Below are 18,420 nucleotides of genomic sequence, written 5' to 3' on the forward strand. Positions count from 1 at the left end.
TGAGGATGTTAATTTAACAAAAAGAAATAAACTTCTGAGCCATTAACGTTTTAAGTCTCCAGAGTAATAGATCGTAGTGGTGTAATCTTTATTACCTCAGCACCTGAATTTAAATGCTCAGCTCCTAACCCTCTGTAAGACCAATCTAAGCTCAAGATGACTTACATGTAGTGAAGGTGAGGGTTTTTGGCAAAGGCTCTTGGTGCAATCGACCGTAATCCAGAATTTATGATGGTCCTGGAAATGAGAACAAATGCAAAAGGTTACAAGTTCTGCGTGCTCATAACTGTGATTTATTGTTCACCTGATCAGAAAGGTGGATTGGATAAACCCTCGATACCACAGCCGTTGTGTTCCATACAAATTTAAACACCCACTGTGACTGCAAGATGACCACGAAACAAACCTCAGCATTTATTAAAAATGAAAAGTACCTTTGATGAGCTCAGATCAAAGCGATGAATAGATTCTTTGTTCAGCTTTCTCCTGGTACTCGTCCTGGCCAAGCATCTTAGATTAAAATTAGTACAATGTACACTGTATCATTCAGCTGGAATGAGTCATCAAGGACTCTCAGTCAAAACCAAGGAAGTGGGACCCTGGTTGAATCCGATAGCCATGACTTCTCCTCTATCTCATAATGCAGCAGACACTGATAATCTTATTTGTCTCCACAATCAATCCTAGCAATGTATTGAAGAAAAAGCTCCGGTGAGCTGGGGAGAAGCCTTTCTGGAGCATTGAAATATTACTGCATGGAGTATAACTCCAGATTTAAGTAATTTAGCAGCTTTGAACTGTTTAAAACTAGTTGGTTTAGTATAGTTTAGAGATACAGCATGGAAACAGGCCCACCGGTTCCACACCGACCAGCGATCCCACACACTAACACTATCCTACACTAGGGATAGTTTTTACATTTATACCAAGCCAATTAAACCTACAAAGCTGTACGTCTTTGGAGTGTGGGAGGAAACTGGAATTCCCAGAGAAAACCCACGCAGGTCACAGGAAGAACATACAAACTCCAGGCAGACCAGGATCGAACCTAAGTCTCTGGTGCTGTAAGTGCTGTAAGGCAGCAACTCTACTGCTGCACCACCGCACCCAGTCCTCATTGAAATTAGACAAGCATTAATTATTGAGCGTTAAAAACAATTGGCATTTTCAGTACATTGACAGCTGGTTTAACCGCAGTCGATCTGTGAAGACTTGACGTTTGCAGGCTGTGAACCAAGTCACAACTCACATATTGTTGTAGTTATTGCAAAACTCAGCCAGTCTATGAACCAGGCGTGAAGACTCTGGGACACAGTTGTTGCTGGAGGGAGCTCATGGGAATGTGATCTGGTGTTGGAGGAACACAGATGACAAAAGAATCTCTTAGGCTTTACTCTCTTGTGTAAAATCATGCTCCATCTGCTTGTTTAGCTTAGTTTAGAGATACAGCATTGAAACATGTCCTTCAGCCCGCCGAGTTCATGCTGATCAGCGATCACCCATTCATACTAGTTATACCCTACACACTAGGGACAAGTTACAGAAGCCAATTAACCTACAAGCCTTCGGAATATGGGAGGAAACTGGAGCACCCAGCAAAAACCTACGCGGTCACAGAGAGAACGTACAAACTCTGTATAGACAGAACCCATAGTCAGGATCGAACCCAGGTCTCTGGCGCTGTTGGGCAGCAACTCTACCACTGTGCCACCGAAAGAAGATTGAGCATGATCTGGTGATCTGCTCTTGCTCTTATATTGTGTTTTGCTCAAAATTCCAGCATCTCCCATTTATTGTGTCAGCATTCCATTTCCTTCTTGTTCTTGAAAACCATGAATTCTAGTAAAGATAGAGCAAGGGGGTTGGCCATGAATTGATCCATCCAATGGTCCAGATAGACTTGAATCTGGTTATGCTCAGTGAGATGGAGGATCTTTCGACATTAAATAGGTCTCCAAAGGCAGGACAAGAGATCTTTTCCAATTAAGGAATTAAGGTCAGAGCCTCATTATAAAAGGAGGTACCTTTAGAAAGGAGATAAGAAGGAATTTATTTAGTTGAAGGTGATGAATCTGTGGAATTCTTCACTACAGACGGCTGTGGAGGCCAAGTCAATTAATATTTTTAAGGCAGAGTTTGACAGATTCTTGATTAGTAAGGGTTCAGGGGTTACGGGCAGAAGGCAGGAGAATGGTGTTGAGAGGGAAAGATAGATCAGCCATGATTGAATGGTGGAGAGGACTTTATGGGCCAAATGCTCAAATTGGCCAAATTCTGCTCCTTGAACTAATGAAATTATAAGGGAGAAAACACAAGCCTTGGACTGAGTGGAACATGGTTAGAGGTCTGCGGTGATCAATGCTTTCATCTCCTTGGGATAAGTCAAACACTGAAGATTGTCTTCAAGATGTTTGGATAAGGATTCCCCATGTTTTTCTTTTCTCAGACCTCCACTGAATTAAGAACATAAACCAAAGAGAACACAAGAAATCTAGTTGTATCTCTTCACCAAACTTAATCACTAACATGTACAGCAGAGAAGGGGACTCCAGCCCATCAGTCTCATGCTGATCATAGAAACATAGAAACATAGAAAATAGGAGCAGGAGTAGGACATTCAGCCCTTTGAGCCAGTACCGCCATTCAATATAATCATGGCTGATCATCCAAAATGAGTACCCCGTTCCTGCTTTCTCCCCATATCCCTTGATTCCATTAGCCCTAAGAGCTAAATCTAACTCTATCAGTAATGAGCTCAACCCTACCACCAATTCCTGGCTCAATGGCCTTTGATAGTGGCACTTCAAATACAAGCCCAAATAATTGTACAGGACTTCAGGGCTGCTGCTTCTAATGAACCTTCCTAACACTCATTATCCTCTGCGTGAATATCATTATTTTTTTTTCTTTACATAGGCATAGAAAACATAGAAAATAGGTGCAGGAGTAGGCCATTCGGCCCTTCGAGCCTGCACTGCCATTCGATATGATCATGGCTGATCATCCAACTCAGTATCCCATCCCTGCCTTCTCTCCATACCCCCTGATCCCTTTAGCCACAAGGGCCACATCTAACTCCCTCTTAAATATAGCCAATGAACTGGCCTCAACTACCTTCTGTGGCAGAGAATTCCACAGATTCACTACTCTCTGTGTAAAAAATTATTTTCTCATCTCGGTCCTAAAAGACTTCCCTCTTATCCTTAAACTGTGACCCCTAGTTCTGGACTTCCCCAACATCGGGAATAATCTTCCAGCATCTAGCCTGTCCAACCCCTTCAGAATTTTGTAAGTTTCTATAAGATCCCCCCTCAATCTTCTAAATTCCAGCGTGTACAAGCCGAGTCTATCCAGTCTTTCTTCATATGAAAGTCCTGCCATCCCAGGAATCAGTCTGGTGAACCTTCTCTGTACTCCCTCTATGGCAAGAATGTCTTTCCTCAGATTAGGAGACCAAAACTGTACGCAATACTCCAGGTGTGGTCTCACCAAGACCCTGTACAACTGCAGTAGAACCTCCCTGCTTTTATACTCAAATCCTTTTGCTATGCATGCTAACATACCATTTGCTTTCTTCACTGCCTGCTGCACCTGCATTCCTACTTTCAATGACTGGTGTACCATGACACCCAGGTCTCGTTGCATCTCCCCTTTTCCTAATCGGCCACCATTCAGATAATAGTCTACTTTCCTGTTTTTGCCACCAAAGTGGATAACCTCACATTTATCCACATTATACTGCATCTGTCATGCATTTGCCCACTCACCCAACCTATCCAAGTCACCTTGCAGCCTCCTAGCATCCTCCTCACAGCTAACACTGTCCCCCAGCTTCGTGTCATCCGCAAACTTGGAGATGTTGCATTCAATTCCCTCGTCCAAATCATTAATATGTATTGTAAATAGCTGGAGTCCCAGCACTGAGCCTTGCGGTACCCCACTAGTCACTGCCTGCCATTGTGAAAAGGACACGTTTACTCCTACTCTTTGCTTCCTGTCTGCCAGCCAGTTCTCTATCCACATCAATACTGAACCCCCAATACCGTGTGCTTTAAGTTTGTATACTAATCTCTTATGTGGGACCTTGTCGAAAGCCTTCTGAAAGTCCAGATATAACACATCCGCTGGTTCTCCCTTATCCACTCTACTAGTTACATCCTCGAAAAATTCTATAAGGTTCGTCAGACATGATTTACCTTTCATAAATCCATGCTGACTTTGTCCAATGAATTCACCACTTTCCAAATGTGCTGCTATCCCATCTTTAATAACTGACTCCAGAATTTTCCCCACTACCGATGTTAGACTAACTGGTCTGTAATTCCCCGTTTTCTCTCTCCCTCCCTTTTTAAAAAGTGGGGTTACATTAGCTACCCTCCAGTCCTCAGGAACTATTCCGGAATCTAAAGAGTTTTGAAAAGCTCCTCACCACACGTTCTGAAAGCTAATTTAAGCCCATGAACCTTGGGCACCAAGCTCTGTGAAGGAAAACACCCCCTACCTGTTCACCAATTTATGTAACTTTACACACTCCAATCTCCTGCTTTGCAAGGAAAACAACCCCAGCTAATCTGATCTCTATCCAGATCTGAAGTCCTCTTGTCTGAACAACATTCCTTCTCTCCGGAGATGTTGTCTGACCCTTTGAGTTACTCCAGCTTTTTGTGTTTACCTTCAGTTTAAACCAGCACCTGCAGTTCCTTCCGATACATATCCTCAATCTTCTCCTCTGAATATTCTCCAGTGCTCGCAATTCCACGCTGCATTGTTGCATGCTCCACAGCTGTGGCCTGAACAATGTGTCTCAAAACTAAATGGTTCTTCCTACAGTTCTCTCTGTGCCTATAGTTTATGCCTTGCCTGATAAAGGAAAGAATTCCAAGTGCCTCTCAAAGGTTCTGCAACGTGGGCTGCTCTGGAAGGTGAGACTGCATGGGACTCAAGGAGAGCTAGCTAAATGGATACAGAATTAGCTTCATGTTAGGAAGAAGCAGAGGATGCTGGTGGTAGGTTGCTTTTTGGACTGAAGGCCCTGTGACTAATGATGAGCATCAGGGATCGGTGCTGGGCCCATTGCTCCTTGTCATCTCTGTCATTGATTTGGATGCGATTGTACAAGGCATGGTTAGTAATTTGCAGATAGTAAAAAATAGACAGTGAAGGTGGTTATCACCAATTGCAGTGGGATCTTGATCAGCTGATCAGTAGGGTCTGGGGAGTGTTGTAGAGCAGAGGGATTTAGGAAGACAGGTACAGAGTGATCTATGGCCAGCATTTGCAGTTTTTTTTTAATTTTCAAAGCTCTGATCTCCTTCACTACTCCTACCCTCTCCCCCACCCACATCCTGACAGAAGGTACATTATTCACTACAATCCTCTGGTTTGTTTTCACTACAGTCCAAGCACTGGACCTTTCTTTACTGGACTAACTCAGTGGGTCAGGCAGCTTCTCTTGAGAAAAAGGATAGGTGACATTTTGGGTTGGGACCCTTGATCCGACTGAAGGTAAGGCGTGGGGAGGAGGGAGGTGAGAAAAGACCAGGACAAGTCAGGGCCAGCCATAAATGACCTCAGGCAAGGTGGTGGCTGGCAGGCCCGTTGTTGGCTAGGGGAGGTGTGATCTCAAGAAAAACTATGTGAGAACTGTGGAACTGGTAAAATGACTAAGGGGTAGCAGGAGGTGGGGGAGGGGGGGGGATGGAATGGGAGGAAGGAGGCAAAGAGGGAGGGGGAAGAGAGTTAACATTAAGATACTTGAAATGAGCTAATTCAATGATCAATACCGTTGGGTCATAAGTGAAATATGAGGTGCTGTTCCCCCAATTTGAATGTGGCCTCACTGTGGCAATGGAGGAGGCCCAGTACAGAGAGGTCAGTGTGGGAAGGGAGTTTAAATAGTTGGCAACCGGGAGATCTCGTAGGCCTCGGCAGGTAGGTGTTCAGGTGTTCAGGGGCCACAGTTTAAGAATGAGGAGTAAGCCACTTAGAACGGAGACAAGGAAACACTTTTTCTCACAGAGAGTTGCGAGTCTGTGGAATTCTCTGCCTCAGAGGGCGGTGGAGGTCAGTTCTCTGGATGCTTTCACAAGAGAGCTAGATAGGGCTCTTAAAGATAGCGGAGTCAGGGGATACGGGGAGTAGGCAGGAACGGGGTACTGATTGGGGATGATCAGCCATGATCACATTGAATGACGGTGCTGGCTCGAAGGGCCAAATGGCCTACTCCTGCACCTATTGTCTATTGTCTATTGAAACTTTCTCCAAGTCTTCGTTTAGTCTTCTTCAACAAACTCTGCCTGACCTGCTGATTGTTTTCTAGTATGTTCTAGTATTTTATTTTGGAGAGCCGGTTTGCAGGTTTTTTTTTAAATTAAAAGTTCTGATCTCCTTCATCACTCCGACCCTCTCCCCCTCCCACAAGCTGATGGAAGGTACACTATCCACTACAAACCTCACACCCACACACTGGTCCTCTCCTCAAACCATGACCCGTGACCTATGAACTGGCCAGCAGTGAACTCTGCTACTCCTCATTTATAAATCACTGACGGTTGAGAATGCTGTGAAGAAAACTGAAGGGATCCTGAGCTTCACAAGTGGACACATAGAACACAAGAACTAGGACTCACAATAACACATTGTAACTTCTAGAACTCTGGCATTGTCCAATTCTGGGTAGAGCAGAAAATCTTAGAAAAGGCACAGAAGAGATTTATGAGAATGATTCCAAGGCCAGGGTTAAACGTAGGAAGCTGAGTTGGAGACACAAGGAACTGCAGATGCTGGAATCTTGAACAAAACACACAATACTGGAGTAACTCAACGGGTCAGGTAGCATCAGTGGAGGGAATGGACAGACAGGATTTTGGGCAGGACCCTTCTTCAGAGTGATCGTAGTGAAACATAGAAAATAGGTGCAGGAGGAGGCCATTTGGCCCCAATCGAGCCTGCACCGGCATTCATTGTGATCATGGCTGATTATCCACAATCAGTACAACCTGTGCCTGCCTTCTCCCCATACCCCTTGATTCCGCTAGCCCCTAGAACTCTGGAACTCTATCTAACTCTTTTAAAATCATCCAGTGAATTGACCTCCACTGCCCTCTGTGCTGGAGAATTCCACAAATTCACAACTCTCTGGGTGGGAAAGTTTTTTCTCACCTCAGTTTTAAATGGCCTCCCCTTTATTCTTAGACTGTGGCCCCTGGTTCTGGACTCCCCCAACATTGGGAACTTTTTTCCTGCATCAGGCAGTAGTTGTAGAAGACTAGACGGAAGTGGTGGGAGTGGGGAAAACCTGGCAAGTGATAGGTGGATACAGGTGAGGGGGGTACACAAAAATGCTGGAGAAACTCAGCGGGTGCAGCAGCATCTATGGAGCGAAGGAAATAGGTGATGTTTCGGGCCGAAACCCTTCTTCAGACCCCTTCTTCAGAGGGGGGTTTGATTGTCAGATGGGTGGAGTAAGTGACAAAGACTAGAAATGAAAAGGGGACAGAGTGTGTAGGAATGAGCTGCAGATGCTGGTTTAAACCGGTGATAGACACAGGAAGCTGGAGTAACTCAGCGGGACAGGCAGCATCTCTGGAGAAAAGGAATAGGTGATGTTTCAGGTCGGGACCCTTCTTCAGAACCTGACACAAAATGCTGGAGCAACTCAGCGGGTGAGACAGCATCTCTGCAGAGAATGGATCGCGTGGTCACAGAAAACATGAATAACATGGATGCTGCCTGACCTTGTGTTACTCCAGCATTTTATGTCTTTCTTTGGTGTAAACCAGTGTCTGAAGTTCCATTTATTACAAAAAGGCATAGGCTGTTAACTAATGAAAATGTAAAGCCAGTGGGAGGTTGTTCTTAGAACAGAAGAGAATGAGAAATAATCTAATGGTCGATAAAATCATGAAGGGTCTCAACAGTGTAATTAAAGAGCAACAGTTGCCCTTAATAGAGGCCTGCTATGGTCAGGCCTGCTTCAAGAGATCCACTATTGTACCAGTGCCTAAGAATGCCTCTCCAGCCTGCTTGAATGACGGCCTACTGGTGGCCCTCACCTCAGTGGTCATGAAATGCTTCTAGATGCTGATCAACAACTACATCTGCACCTTCCTCCCTCGCAACATGGACTCGCTACAGTTCGTTTACCGTCCAAACTGATACATGAATGATGCGGTCTCCCAGGTTCTGCACAGCACTCTCTCTCACCTTGACAGCCAGAAGGGGGGCTATGTGAGGATGCTGTTCATTGATTTCAGTTCAGCTTTCAACACCATAGTCCCCACCAGACTTGCTGAGAAGCTGCTGGAACTGGGACTGAAAACTCCCCTGTGTGCCTGGGTGGGTCCTGGACTTTCTCACCGCCAGGCCCCAGGTGGTCAAGATGGGAAGACATATCTCCAACCCCCTCACTCTGAACACAGGATCCCCCCAGGGTTGCGTCCTCAGCCCCCTACTGTACTCCCTGTACACACATGACTGCGTGGCCAGGTTCAGCTCCAACTCCATCATCAAGTTTGCTGATGACACTGTGGTGGTGGGCCTGATCTCAGACAATGATGAGAAGGCCTACCTGGAGGAGGTGGCTGATCTAGCACTCTGGTGTCAAAACAACAGCCTCCTCTTGAATGTCACAGAAACTAAGGAGCTGTTTGTGGACTTTAGAAGGGCACAACATCCGAGGACATACACGCCACTGGGGATAAATGGGACTATTGTGGATAGGGTGAGCTGCTTTAAGTACCTGGGGGTCCACATCACAGAGGATCTGACATGGACACACACACTGCCGCACTGGTGAGAAAGGCAAGGCAGCGCCTTTACCACCTCAGGCAGCTGAGGAAATTCAGAGTCTCTCTGAGGATCCTTCAATCCTTCTACTCTGGTGCAGTAGAAAGCATCCTGTCCGGAAACATCTCGATCTGGTTTGGGAACTGCTCTGCCCAGGACAGGAAGGCTCTGCGGAGAGTAGTGCGTTCGGCCAAACACACTATGGGAACTACACTCATCCCCTCTGCAGGACCTATACACCAGGAGGTGCAGATCCAGAGCCAGCAAGATCATGAAGGACCCCAACCACCCCGGCAACGGACTGTTCCAGCTTTTAAGGTCAGGCAAGTGCTTCCGCTGTCACTCTGCGAAAACGGAGAGGATGAGACGGAGTTTCTTCCCTCAGGCTATCAGGACTGTAAACTCTGATCTCACCAGGGCATCAATACTGTTGTGTCATTTAAAAAAAATGTAAATACTGGTTCTGTTCTATTCTGTTCTGTTGTTCCATTGCTTTGCACAATCCGCAGGCATTGCCACTTTCATTTCACTGCACATCTTGTATGTGTATGTGACAAATAACGTTGACTTGACTTGACTGGAGAGATCAAGAGCTGGAGTCAGAGCAGTGACAAATGAAACAAAAGTGACAAGGGGGGAAATGTTGCGGGTCGGGGTGGTGGTGGCAGAGTCAGACGTGTGGTCAAAAGGAAACAGGTTAGTATTTCAAATGAAAAGAATCACGGGGCTATGGGTCGAGGGCAGGGGGGTAGGATTAAAAGGGCTGATGGGCTGAATGGCCTCCTATGCTGTAACTTTCCTCTGATTTCTGTGAAACCGCCTTCGGCCACTTTAATACCTCGAACATTAAACTATTGCCTGATGTCCCCGGCTACCGTTTGCCATTGCAGAGGTTTACAGGTGAGCTCTGTCAGAGAGCTGGGACACGTACAATGGGCAAAATGGCCTCTCCTTACTTCATGGTTCTTTGGGGCCTGATAAATCTAGAGCCTCGGCTGTAGTCGCCGTATCTTTCAGTCTAGGATGAAACGCGCAGATAGATGCGTAGGGTGGTGAACCCTGCCCAGCTCAGACCGAGTGTAGAGTCTGTCTCTCGGATTGTAATCGGATTTGTGGAGCTACAAGAAGCAACGAGGAAAGGACACAACCTTGTAAAGTGTTTCATTCGCTGACTTTAATTATTGATGTGTTTTAGCTGAAATTTTACTTAGTTCCATTTTAATAATTTCAATCTGAACAATAGAGATATTTCACAATGTAAGAAATTCCTGACAGTTTTTGTCATTGGCAAAGCTTTGCCAAGCGTTACAGAGTGGCGGCACGGTGGCGCAGCGGTAGAGTTGCTGCCTTACAAGCGCCAGAGACCCGGGTTTAATCCTGACTACGGATACTGTCTGTATGGAGTTTGTACGTTCTCCCCGTGTCCACGTGGGTTTTCTCCGGGTGCTCCAGTTTCCTCCCACACTCCAAATATGTGCCGGTTTGTAGATTTGTGGGCAAAACTGTAAATGGACCCTAGTGTGTAGGATAGTGCTAGTGTATGGGGTGATCGCTGGTCGGCACGGACTCGGTGGGCCCAAGGGCCCATTTCCGTGCTGTATCTCTGAAATCTATAAGTCTAACTGTTGTCGCAAGTATTTTGCAAGGTGGACCTTGATCCGGGACCCCTGTGGAATGTGGGAGGGGTGGTGGCTGTGGCATTACAATGGAGAGGAGGAAGAATTTCTTCAGCCAGATAGTGGTGAATCTGTGGAATTCATTGCCACAGATGGCTGGGGAGGCCATGTCAATGGGCACTTTAAAGCGGAGGTTAATATGTTCTTGTTTAACGGTGTCAAAAGTTACGGGGAGAAGGCAGGAGAATGGGGTTGAGTGGGAAAGATAGATCAGCCATGATGGAATGGTGGAGTAGACCCGATGTGCCAAATGGCCTAGTTCTGCCGCTATGTCTTATGGTGTGGCCCACAGCTGGTGCCTATCCTGCCGGTAGGCAGATGTGGTGACAGTGTGGGGAGGAGTATGGGGGGGGGGTGGAGTGCAGGCAGTGCTGCCAAGTGGGGAGAAGAGAGGGGCGGGGGGGGAGGTCAAAGAGTCTCGGCCCAGTTCAATGTGCCACTATTTGGTGCCAGTTTTATTGGTTGCGATCTGGTGTTGAATCAGAGAAGTCAAATTGTTCACATCTGGCTTCAAATTTAAGATGACAAATTAAATAATCAACTTGAAGTCAGTTTGTTCTTTGGAGCCGAGCTCAATTGTGAAAAAAGAAAGAATTGATCAGAGTTGTTCCAGATTCACCATGCCACACAGCTGACTTCAATCAATGCCCAATAAGCTGAGCAGCAATAACTTTGAATCACCATTTTTCTTTTTTTATTAACAGTGAGCACTATTTCACAAAAGCAATCTTTTACAGGGCACCTCTGTACTGCTCATTTACTTACAAATTCTGCAGTCCAATGTAAGGTTCCATGTCCAACGCATTCAAAGTCTGTAGGCTTTTCTGATTCTCAATGTGGCTGTAAAAGCAAGAAATGAAGGGATCAGAACCAGTTCAGTTATGGTTCATGGTTTAATGTAACAATTTTAAACTTGAGACTTATCTGAGGACAGAAGGCAATTGAACACAGGTATAGGAACTTCATAAGTTCATAAGTTCATAGGTTCTAGGAGCAGAATTAGGCCATTCGGCCCATTGAACCTCCTCATGGCTGATCTATCAAGAATCTGTCAATCTCTGCCTTAAAAATATCCACTGACTTGGCTTCCACAGCCCTCTGTGGCAATGAATTCCACAGATTCACCACCCTCTGACTAAAGAAATTCCTTCTCATCTCCCTCCTAAAGGTAGGTCCTTTTATTGTGTGACTATGGCCTCTGGTCCTAGACTCTCCCATAACTGGCAGGGATGTGGGTAAAGATTGGGCCAACATAAAAACGGACATTCCAAAGACGTTTCCTTGACTACGGTTTAATAACCGTGAAAAAACTTATACTTAAATTCTGGAAAAAGATAACAGTTCCCACAGTGAAGATGTGGATCACAGAAATGACCGAGACTCTACAGTTAGAAAAAATAAGGCTTTTGTTGGCTGATAAATCAGAACAATTCTCCCAAACATGGTCTCCTTTCACTGAATTTCTTCAACAATAGAATGGTTGAACACAAATTTAAAACCGTTGCTCAGGATGGGTGAGCGGCGGGGGGGGGGGGAAGGACAGTGGAACATATCTCCGGTTTTTTTCCTTTTCTCTTTTTTTTTCTCTCACTTCTTTGGCAGTTCAGGGGTCTTTTCTTCTCTCTTTTTTGTATCTTTCTTCTGCTTCTTCATTCTTTCCTTTTTACTTTTTTTTCCCCCCCGATTCATTTATCAGTTTATAAAATGTTAAAAATGAAGCTGTACGAAAATTGTATAATTGTTATGCCGATTGCTTTATTCTTGTACAGTTGCTTCTAATAAAATAAACATTTTAAAAAAAAACAGAAAATATTGTGGACATTCAGCAGGTCAGTCAGCATCCGTGGAAAGAGAAACAGTTAATGTGTGAGGTTGGAGATTCTTTGTCAGAACTGAAAACTCTTGACATGGTATCGATAAAGTGATACTATCACAGATCTAAGTCCAGTTTAGTTTAGTTTAGTTTAGAGTTATAGCAATTGAAACAGGCCCTTCGGCCCACCAAGTTCATGCTAACCATCGATCACCCATTCACAATATCCTTCCTTCACATCCACTCCCAAAACGTTAGAATAATTTTACAGAGGCAAAGTAACTAACAAGACACTGGAGTGCCTGAAAAAGGGGGAGCCTGGGGAGGGGGAGTATGAAGATGTGCCAGAGCCCTGCAAGGATTGATCGTTATCTTGCCCAGAGTAGGTGAATCGAGGGTTAAGGTGAAGGGGAAAAGATTTAATAGGAATCTGAGGGGTAACCTTTTCACACAAAGGGTGGCGAGTGGATGGAACCAGCTGCCAGAGGAGGTAGTCGAGGCAGGGACTATCCCAACATTTAAGAAACAGTTAGACAGGTACATGGACAGGACAAGTTTAGAGGGGTTTGGGACAAACGTGGGCAGGTGGGACTAGTGGGGCATGTTGGCCGGGGTGGGACTAATGTAGCTGGGGCATGTTGGTCGGGGTGGGACTAGTGTAGCTGGGACATGTTGGCCGGGGTGGGACTAGTGTAGCTGGGGCATGTTGGCCGGGGTGGGACTAATGTAGCTGGGGCATGTTGGCCGGGGTGGTACTAGTGTAGCTGGGACATGTTGGCCGGGGTGGGACTAGTGTAGCTGGGACATGTTGGCCGGAGTGGACAAGTTGGGCCAAAGGACTTGTTTCCACACTGTATCACTCTATGACTATTAATGGAATTGATCAACTGGGAGTCATATTAAGCTCAAAAGCCTGAACGACTTCCCCTTGCACTAGTATCATTTTATAACGAGTACACCTTAGCAATCAGGCACAAGACGCCTGGCCAATTTTTCCTGAAATAATATCTCTTTGTGGTATTTTATAAGCATTTAAAAGGTTATAAAGAGACTGAGACTGACAACACCAGGGTCCCATTTACTGACAGACACCTTGATGCATTCTGACTTGTCATCGACTTTTGATTAAAACAAGAAACGTATGGAACGCAGTCAGATGCTACTGGGGTTTGGTGATCTTGCTGCACAGATCCAGTCATGGTAGTCTCCCCTTCCCTGTCCCCTTGGCTTCACATGTTGGTGTTGGGCTGCTCAGGGGCATGGCTGGGTAAGTACTGGATAACCACCAATCCGGTGAAAACCGGCTGTTTGAAGTCAGCGCTTGGATCCAACAGGGGACTGAGAATCCAATGCCGATTAAACTCCTCCTGATAGCTGAGGGAGTTTCTTTACAGAGCTGCTGTCTCTTTCATGATGCTGATTATCTCAGTGTTGACATGCGGTTTCATTTGAGGAAAGTTAAATGGTATTTTGTGTGAAAACATTCTTTGATGAATTCTCAAGAAGCAATCAGCTCAATCGACCAGATTTTCCTGTGGTCTGGAATCGACAGAAGTGGAGCCTTGCGGAGCATAAAATTAAGAGGAAACCACAGTGTAATATAAACCACTCCATATAATCCAGGGGCTAAAATAATGGGGAAGGCTTCGAGGGACTGGTCTGTAAAATGTTGGGGCTTTTGTGCCACTTCACTCTTAAGGGCCTGTCCCACTTGGCCGTCATTCGCGCGACCTGCTAGCGTGTGGGTGGTGCGTGGGTAGCGCGGGACGGGCGCATGGAGTGGTGTGGAGGAGTGTGGACTTTGTTCTGTACGAAATCTTCGCGCGCCAACGGCCTGTCGCGAAACTAACGGCCAAAGTGGGACAGGCCCAAGACCCTGGCACGGCGCAACGTCTCACCTCCAACAGCGGTAGAAGCAGGCAAACGATCGCCGAGCTCGGCCTGGGGCTCACGGCCGTTGCGGATCAGGATCTGCCCCCACTCCTAATCCCAGAACAGGGCCAAGACGATTGGAGATAGACACAAAATGCAGGAGTAACTCAGCGGGCCTGGCAGCATCACTGGAGAGAAGCAATGGGGTGACGTTTCGGGTCAAGACCCTTCTTCAGACTGAAGAAGTCTCGACCCGAAACATCATCCATTCCTTCTCTCCAGAGATGTTGTCGGTCCCGCTGAGTTACTCCTGCATTTTGTGTCTATCTTCAAATGACGTCGCGCGCTCCAGACGGCTGTGCGGGCGCATGATGACGGGCGTGACCATTGCGTAAATGACGGCCAAGTGGGACAGGCCCTTAACTATTGCCAAAAATAGACTGCTGTGGAGACCAAGTAAATGGATATTTGTCAGGCGGAGATTGACTGATTCTTGATTAGTAACGGCGTCAGGGGTTATGGGGCGAAGGCAGGAGAATGGCGTTGAGAGGGAAAGATAGATCAGCCATGTATTAATGGTGGAATAGACTCGATGGGCAGAATGGCCTAATTATGCTCCTTATGAACTTGTGAAAACAATTTTGATCAGGTGAGATGAGAAATATTTCAAGGGGACCCGAGAGGCATGTTTTTCACACAGAGGGTGGTGACTGTGTGTAATGAGCTGCCAGAGAAGGTGGTAGAGATTGGTGTGATACGATACTATACGATAGAACTTTATTTATCCCAGGAGGGAAATTGATCTGCCAACATTAAAACACAAAATACAAAATACACGAAACATTAAATTAAAGTGACGAGTGGAAAGGATTGTGGATGTGTAGTTGATGGGGGGGGGGGGGGGAGTCAGTCTCAGTTTGATAGCCTCAGGAAAGAAGGATCTCTTGTGGTGTTCTGTCCTGCATCTTGGTGGAAATTCCAACATCTAAAAGATGTTTGGTTTAGAAAGCGTTAGAGGGATACGGGCCAAATGTAGGCAAATGGGGCTAGCTCAGGAAGATAGCTCGGTCGGCATGGATGCGTTGGGCCGAGGGGCCTATTTCTGTGCAGCGTAACTCTCTGACTCAAAATGATTATTGCCGCCATAATATTAAAACCAATGATGATCCCTAGTTTCCAATGTTAAAGTCCACCTGGGTAGAAATTAGATTTAAAAGTATGAGGAAAGCAAACCAATTTATTGTTTATTCAGTATAAAAGCAAAAATCAAATTCTTCCAGCTAAAGAGGCTCATCTAAAATACCATTAGACTTGCAGCTGTAACGATTTCCATGGACAACATAAACTATCGTGGCAAAGCAAATTCTGCCTTTGACAGGATTTAATCCGTCTATAATAGATAGCGGAGTGTTGAAGACATGTACAGCAAGTCTATCCATCCAACTGCACACAAAGACTCTTAATATGTATTCCCAATCCATTAATAATACTTTGCTCTGCTAATGTTGTCAATTATCCAGTAAATGTATGGAATTTATTTTAACTAGTTGATTCATCAGTTGACAATCGTGTTTTAATATACAACGTAAAATCCATACTGCGTTCAGCGTGAATCAATTGGTGGCCATCAGCAGTGCACAGAAAATAACACATGTGTCCATTGGAAGAGAGACGCAAGCAGCTGGAGTGACTCAGCGGGACAGGCAGCATCTCTGGAGAAATGGAACGTTTCTGGTCGAGACCCTTCTTGAGATTCATGGCCCTTCACCATGAAGTGGATGTTTCCACTAGTGGGAGGGTCTAAGTTCAGATACCAGAGCCTCAGCATAGAATGACCTACCTTTACAAAGTAGATGAGGAGGTATTTCTTTGGTCAGAGGGTGGTGAATCTGTGGAATTCATTGCCACAAACTGCTGTGGAGGCCGTCAATGGATATTTTTAAGGCGGAGATTGATAAATTCTTGATTAGTACGGGTGTCAGGGTTGTGGGGAGAAGGCAGGAGAATGGGGACGTACATGGTAAATGGTAGCGAATTGAGGAATGCAGTTGAACAGAGGGATCTGGGAATAACTGTGCACAGTTCCCTGAAGGTGGAATCTCATGTAGATAGGGTGATAAAGAAAGCTTTTGGTGTGCTGGCCTTTATAAATCAGAGCATTGAGTATGGAAGTTGGGATGTAATGTTAAAATTGTACAAGGCATTGGTGAGGCCAATTCTACAATACAATACAATACAATACAATACAATATTTATTGTCATTTGAGCCTCAGTGAGGCTCAAACGAAATTCCGTTTCCACAGCCATACAAACAAAGACAATTTCCTACAGTCATACACACAATTTAATTCACACAAACATCCATCACAGTGAACCCACTGTGATGGAAGGCAAAGTCTTTTCTCTCCTCTGTTCTCCATGTCTCTCCCGATGTCCAAGCTCCAGGCGGGCGATGATAAGTCCCACAGCCATTTTAGGCCATGCCGGGCGATTTACGGCCCCGCTCCCGGTCTAAAGGTCACAGTGTTGGAGCCCCCGGCGGGCGCTGTAATGTCCCATGGCCATGAAGCTGTGCCGGACGATGTACGACCCCGCTCCGGGTCGTTCCAACCCCGCGACACGGGATGGAGAAGTCGCGTTGCGAGAGCTCCGGGATGCGGTCTGGAGTATGGTGTACAATTTTGGTCGCCTAATTATAGGAAGGATGTCAACAAAATAGAGAGAGTACAGAGGAGATTTACTAGAATGTTGCCTGGGTTTCAGCAACTAAGTTACAGAGAAAGTTTGAACAAGTTAGGTCTTTATTCTCTGGAGCGCAGAAGGTTAAAGGGGGACTTGATAGAGGTCTTTAAAATGATGAGAGGGATAGACAGAGTTGACGTGGATAAGCTTTTTCCATTGAGAGTTGGGAAGATTCAAACAAGAGGACATCACTTGAGAATTAAGGGACAGAAGTTTAGGGGTAACATGAGGGGGAACTTCTTTACTCAGAGAGTGGTAGCTGTGTGGAATGAGCTTCCAGTGGAAGTGGTGGAGGCAGGTTCGATTTTATCATTTAAAAATAAATTGGATAGGTATATGGACGGGAAAGGAATGGAGGGTTATGGTCTGAGTGCAGGTAGATGGGACTAGGGGAAAATAAGTGTTCGGCACGGACTTGTAGGGCCGAGATGGCCTGTTTCCGTGCTGTAATTGTTATATGGTTATATGAGGTTGAGGGGAGAGATAGATCAACCATGATTGAATGGCGGAGTAGACATGATGGGCCGAATGGCCTAATTCATCTCCTATAACTTATGAACTATGAATGTATGAGCTTAAATGAAGGTTTCCGTTGAGAACTATGAGTGGTGTAGTGGAGTCATACAATAATAAGATCGTAACAGAACAAAGGGAATTTAATCAGTGCATTAAATCCATCCCAGCACCCCAGGAAGAAATCCAGTCAAGTTCAGCCCTCATGGTTTCCCCACAGCCCTGTGTCCATTTCCCTTCAACTTGTCCAATTCCATGTTGAATTACATGTAGGTTCGATTTTATCATTTAAAAATAAATTGGATAGGTATATGGATGGGAAAGGAATGGAGGGTTATGGTCTGAGTGCAGGTAGATGGGACTAGGGGAAAATAAGTGTTCGGCGCGGACTTGTAGGGCCGAGATGGCCTGTTTCCGTGCTGTGATTGTTATATGGTTATATGGTTATATGGTAGTTGCCCCTGCTTGCACACAGCACACACACTCTTATACACAGTAAGCTCATGATCATTGCCACAATGTAAATATAACACAAAGTGATGGAGTAACTCAGCAGGTCAGCCAGCATCGTGGAATGGCAACGTGTTAGGTTGGGGTCCTTCTTCAGACTGATTGTAGTAGAGTCATACAGCATGGAAACAGGCCTATTTGCTCTACTCATTCATGTCAGCCAAGATGCCCCCATCTAAGCTAGTGCCATTTGCCTGCGTTTGGCCCATATCTTTCTGAACAATTCTGAGTCACGTACCTGTCCTGGTGTCTTTTAAATCCTGTTATCGTGTCATAGTTCCCCTCTACTACAATCAGTCTGAAGAAGGATCCCAACCTAAAACGTTGCCATTCCATTCCCCGCACAGATGGTCATGAGCTTACTGTGTGTAAGAGTGTGTGTACTGTGTGTAAGCTGAAGAAGTAACCCGCTTAGCAACATCGCCTAGCACTTGCCTCAACAGATGCTGCCTGACCTGCTGAGTTACTCCAGCACTTTGTGTTTTCCTCAGGATTTCAGCATCTGCA

The 18,420-nt window shown here is 45.6% G+C and overlaps 1 protein-coding gene across 2 annotated transcripts in view; it reads right to left on the bottom strand.

Moving 5' to 3' along the window:
- Window positions 1-18,420, bottom strand: part of ntrk3 (neurotrophic receptor tyrosine kinase 3) — a 999,514-nt gene that overhangs the window by 733,730 nt on the left and 247,364 nt on the right. For both annotated transcript variants that reach the window (XM_033050347.1, XM_033050348.1), the window contains exons 2-3: window positions 11,229-11,303; window positions 166-237 (exon numbers count right to left, since the gene is read on the bottom strand). In XM_033050347.1, the coding sequence (XP_032906238.1) occupies window positions 166-237; window positions 11,229-11,303 (147 nt within the window). The remainder of the gene's footprint in view (window positions 1-165; window positions 238-11,228; window positions 11,304-18,420) is intronic.

This window comes from Amblyraja radiata, chromosome 34 (assembly GCF_010909765.2).
Source record: "Amblyraja radiata isolate CabotCenter1 chromosome 34, sAmbRad1.1.pri, whole genome shotgun sequence".
NCBI lineage: Eukaryota > Metazoa > Chordata > Chondrichthyes > Rajiformes > Rajidae > Amblyraja > Amblyraja radiata.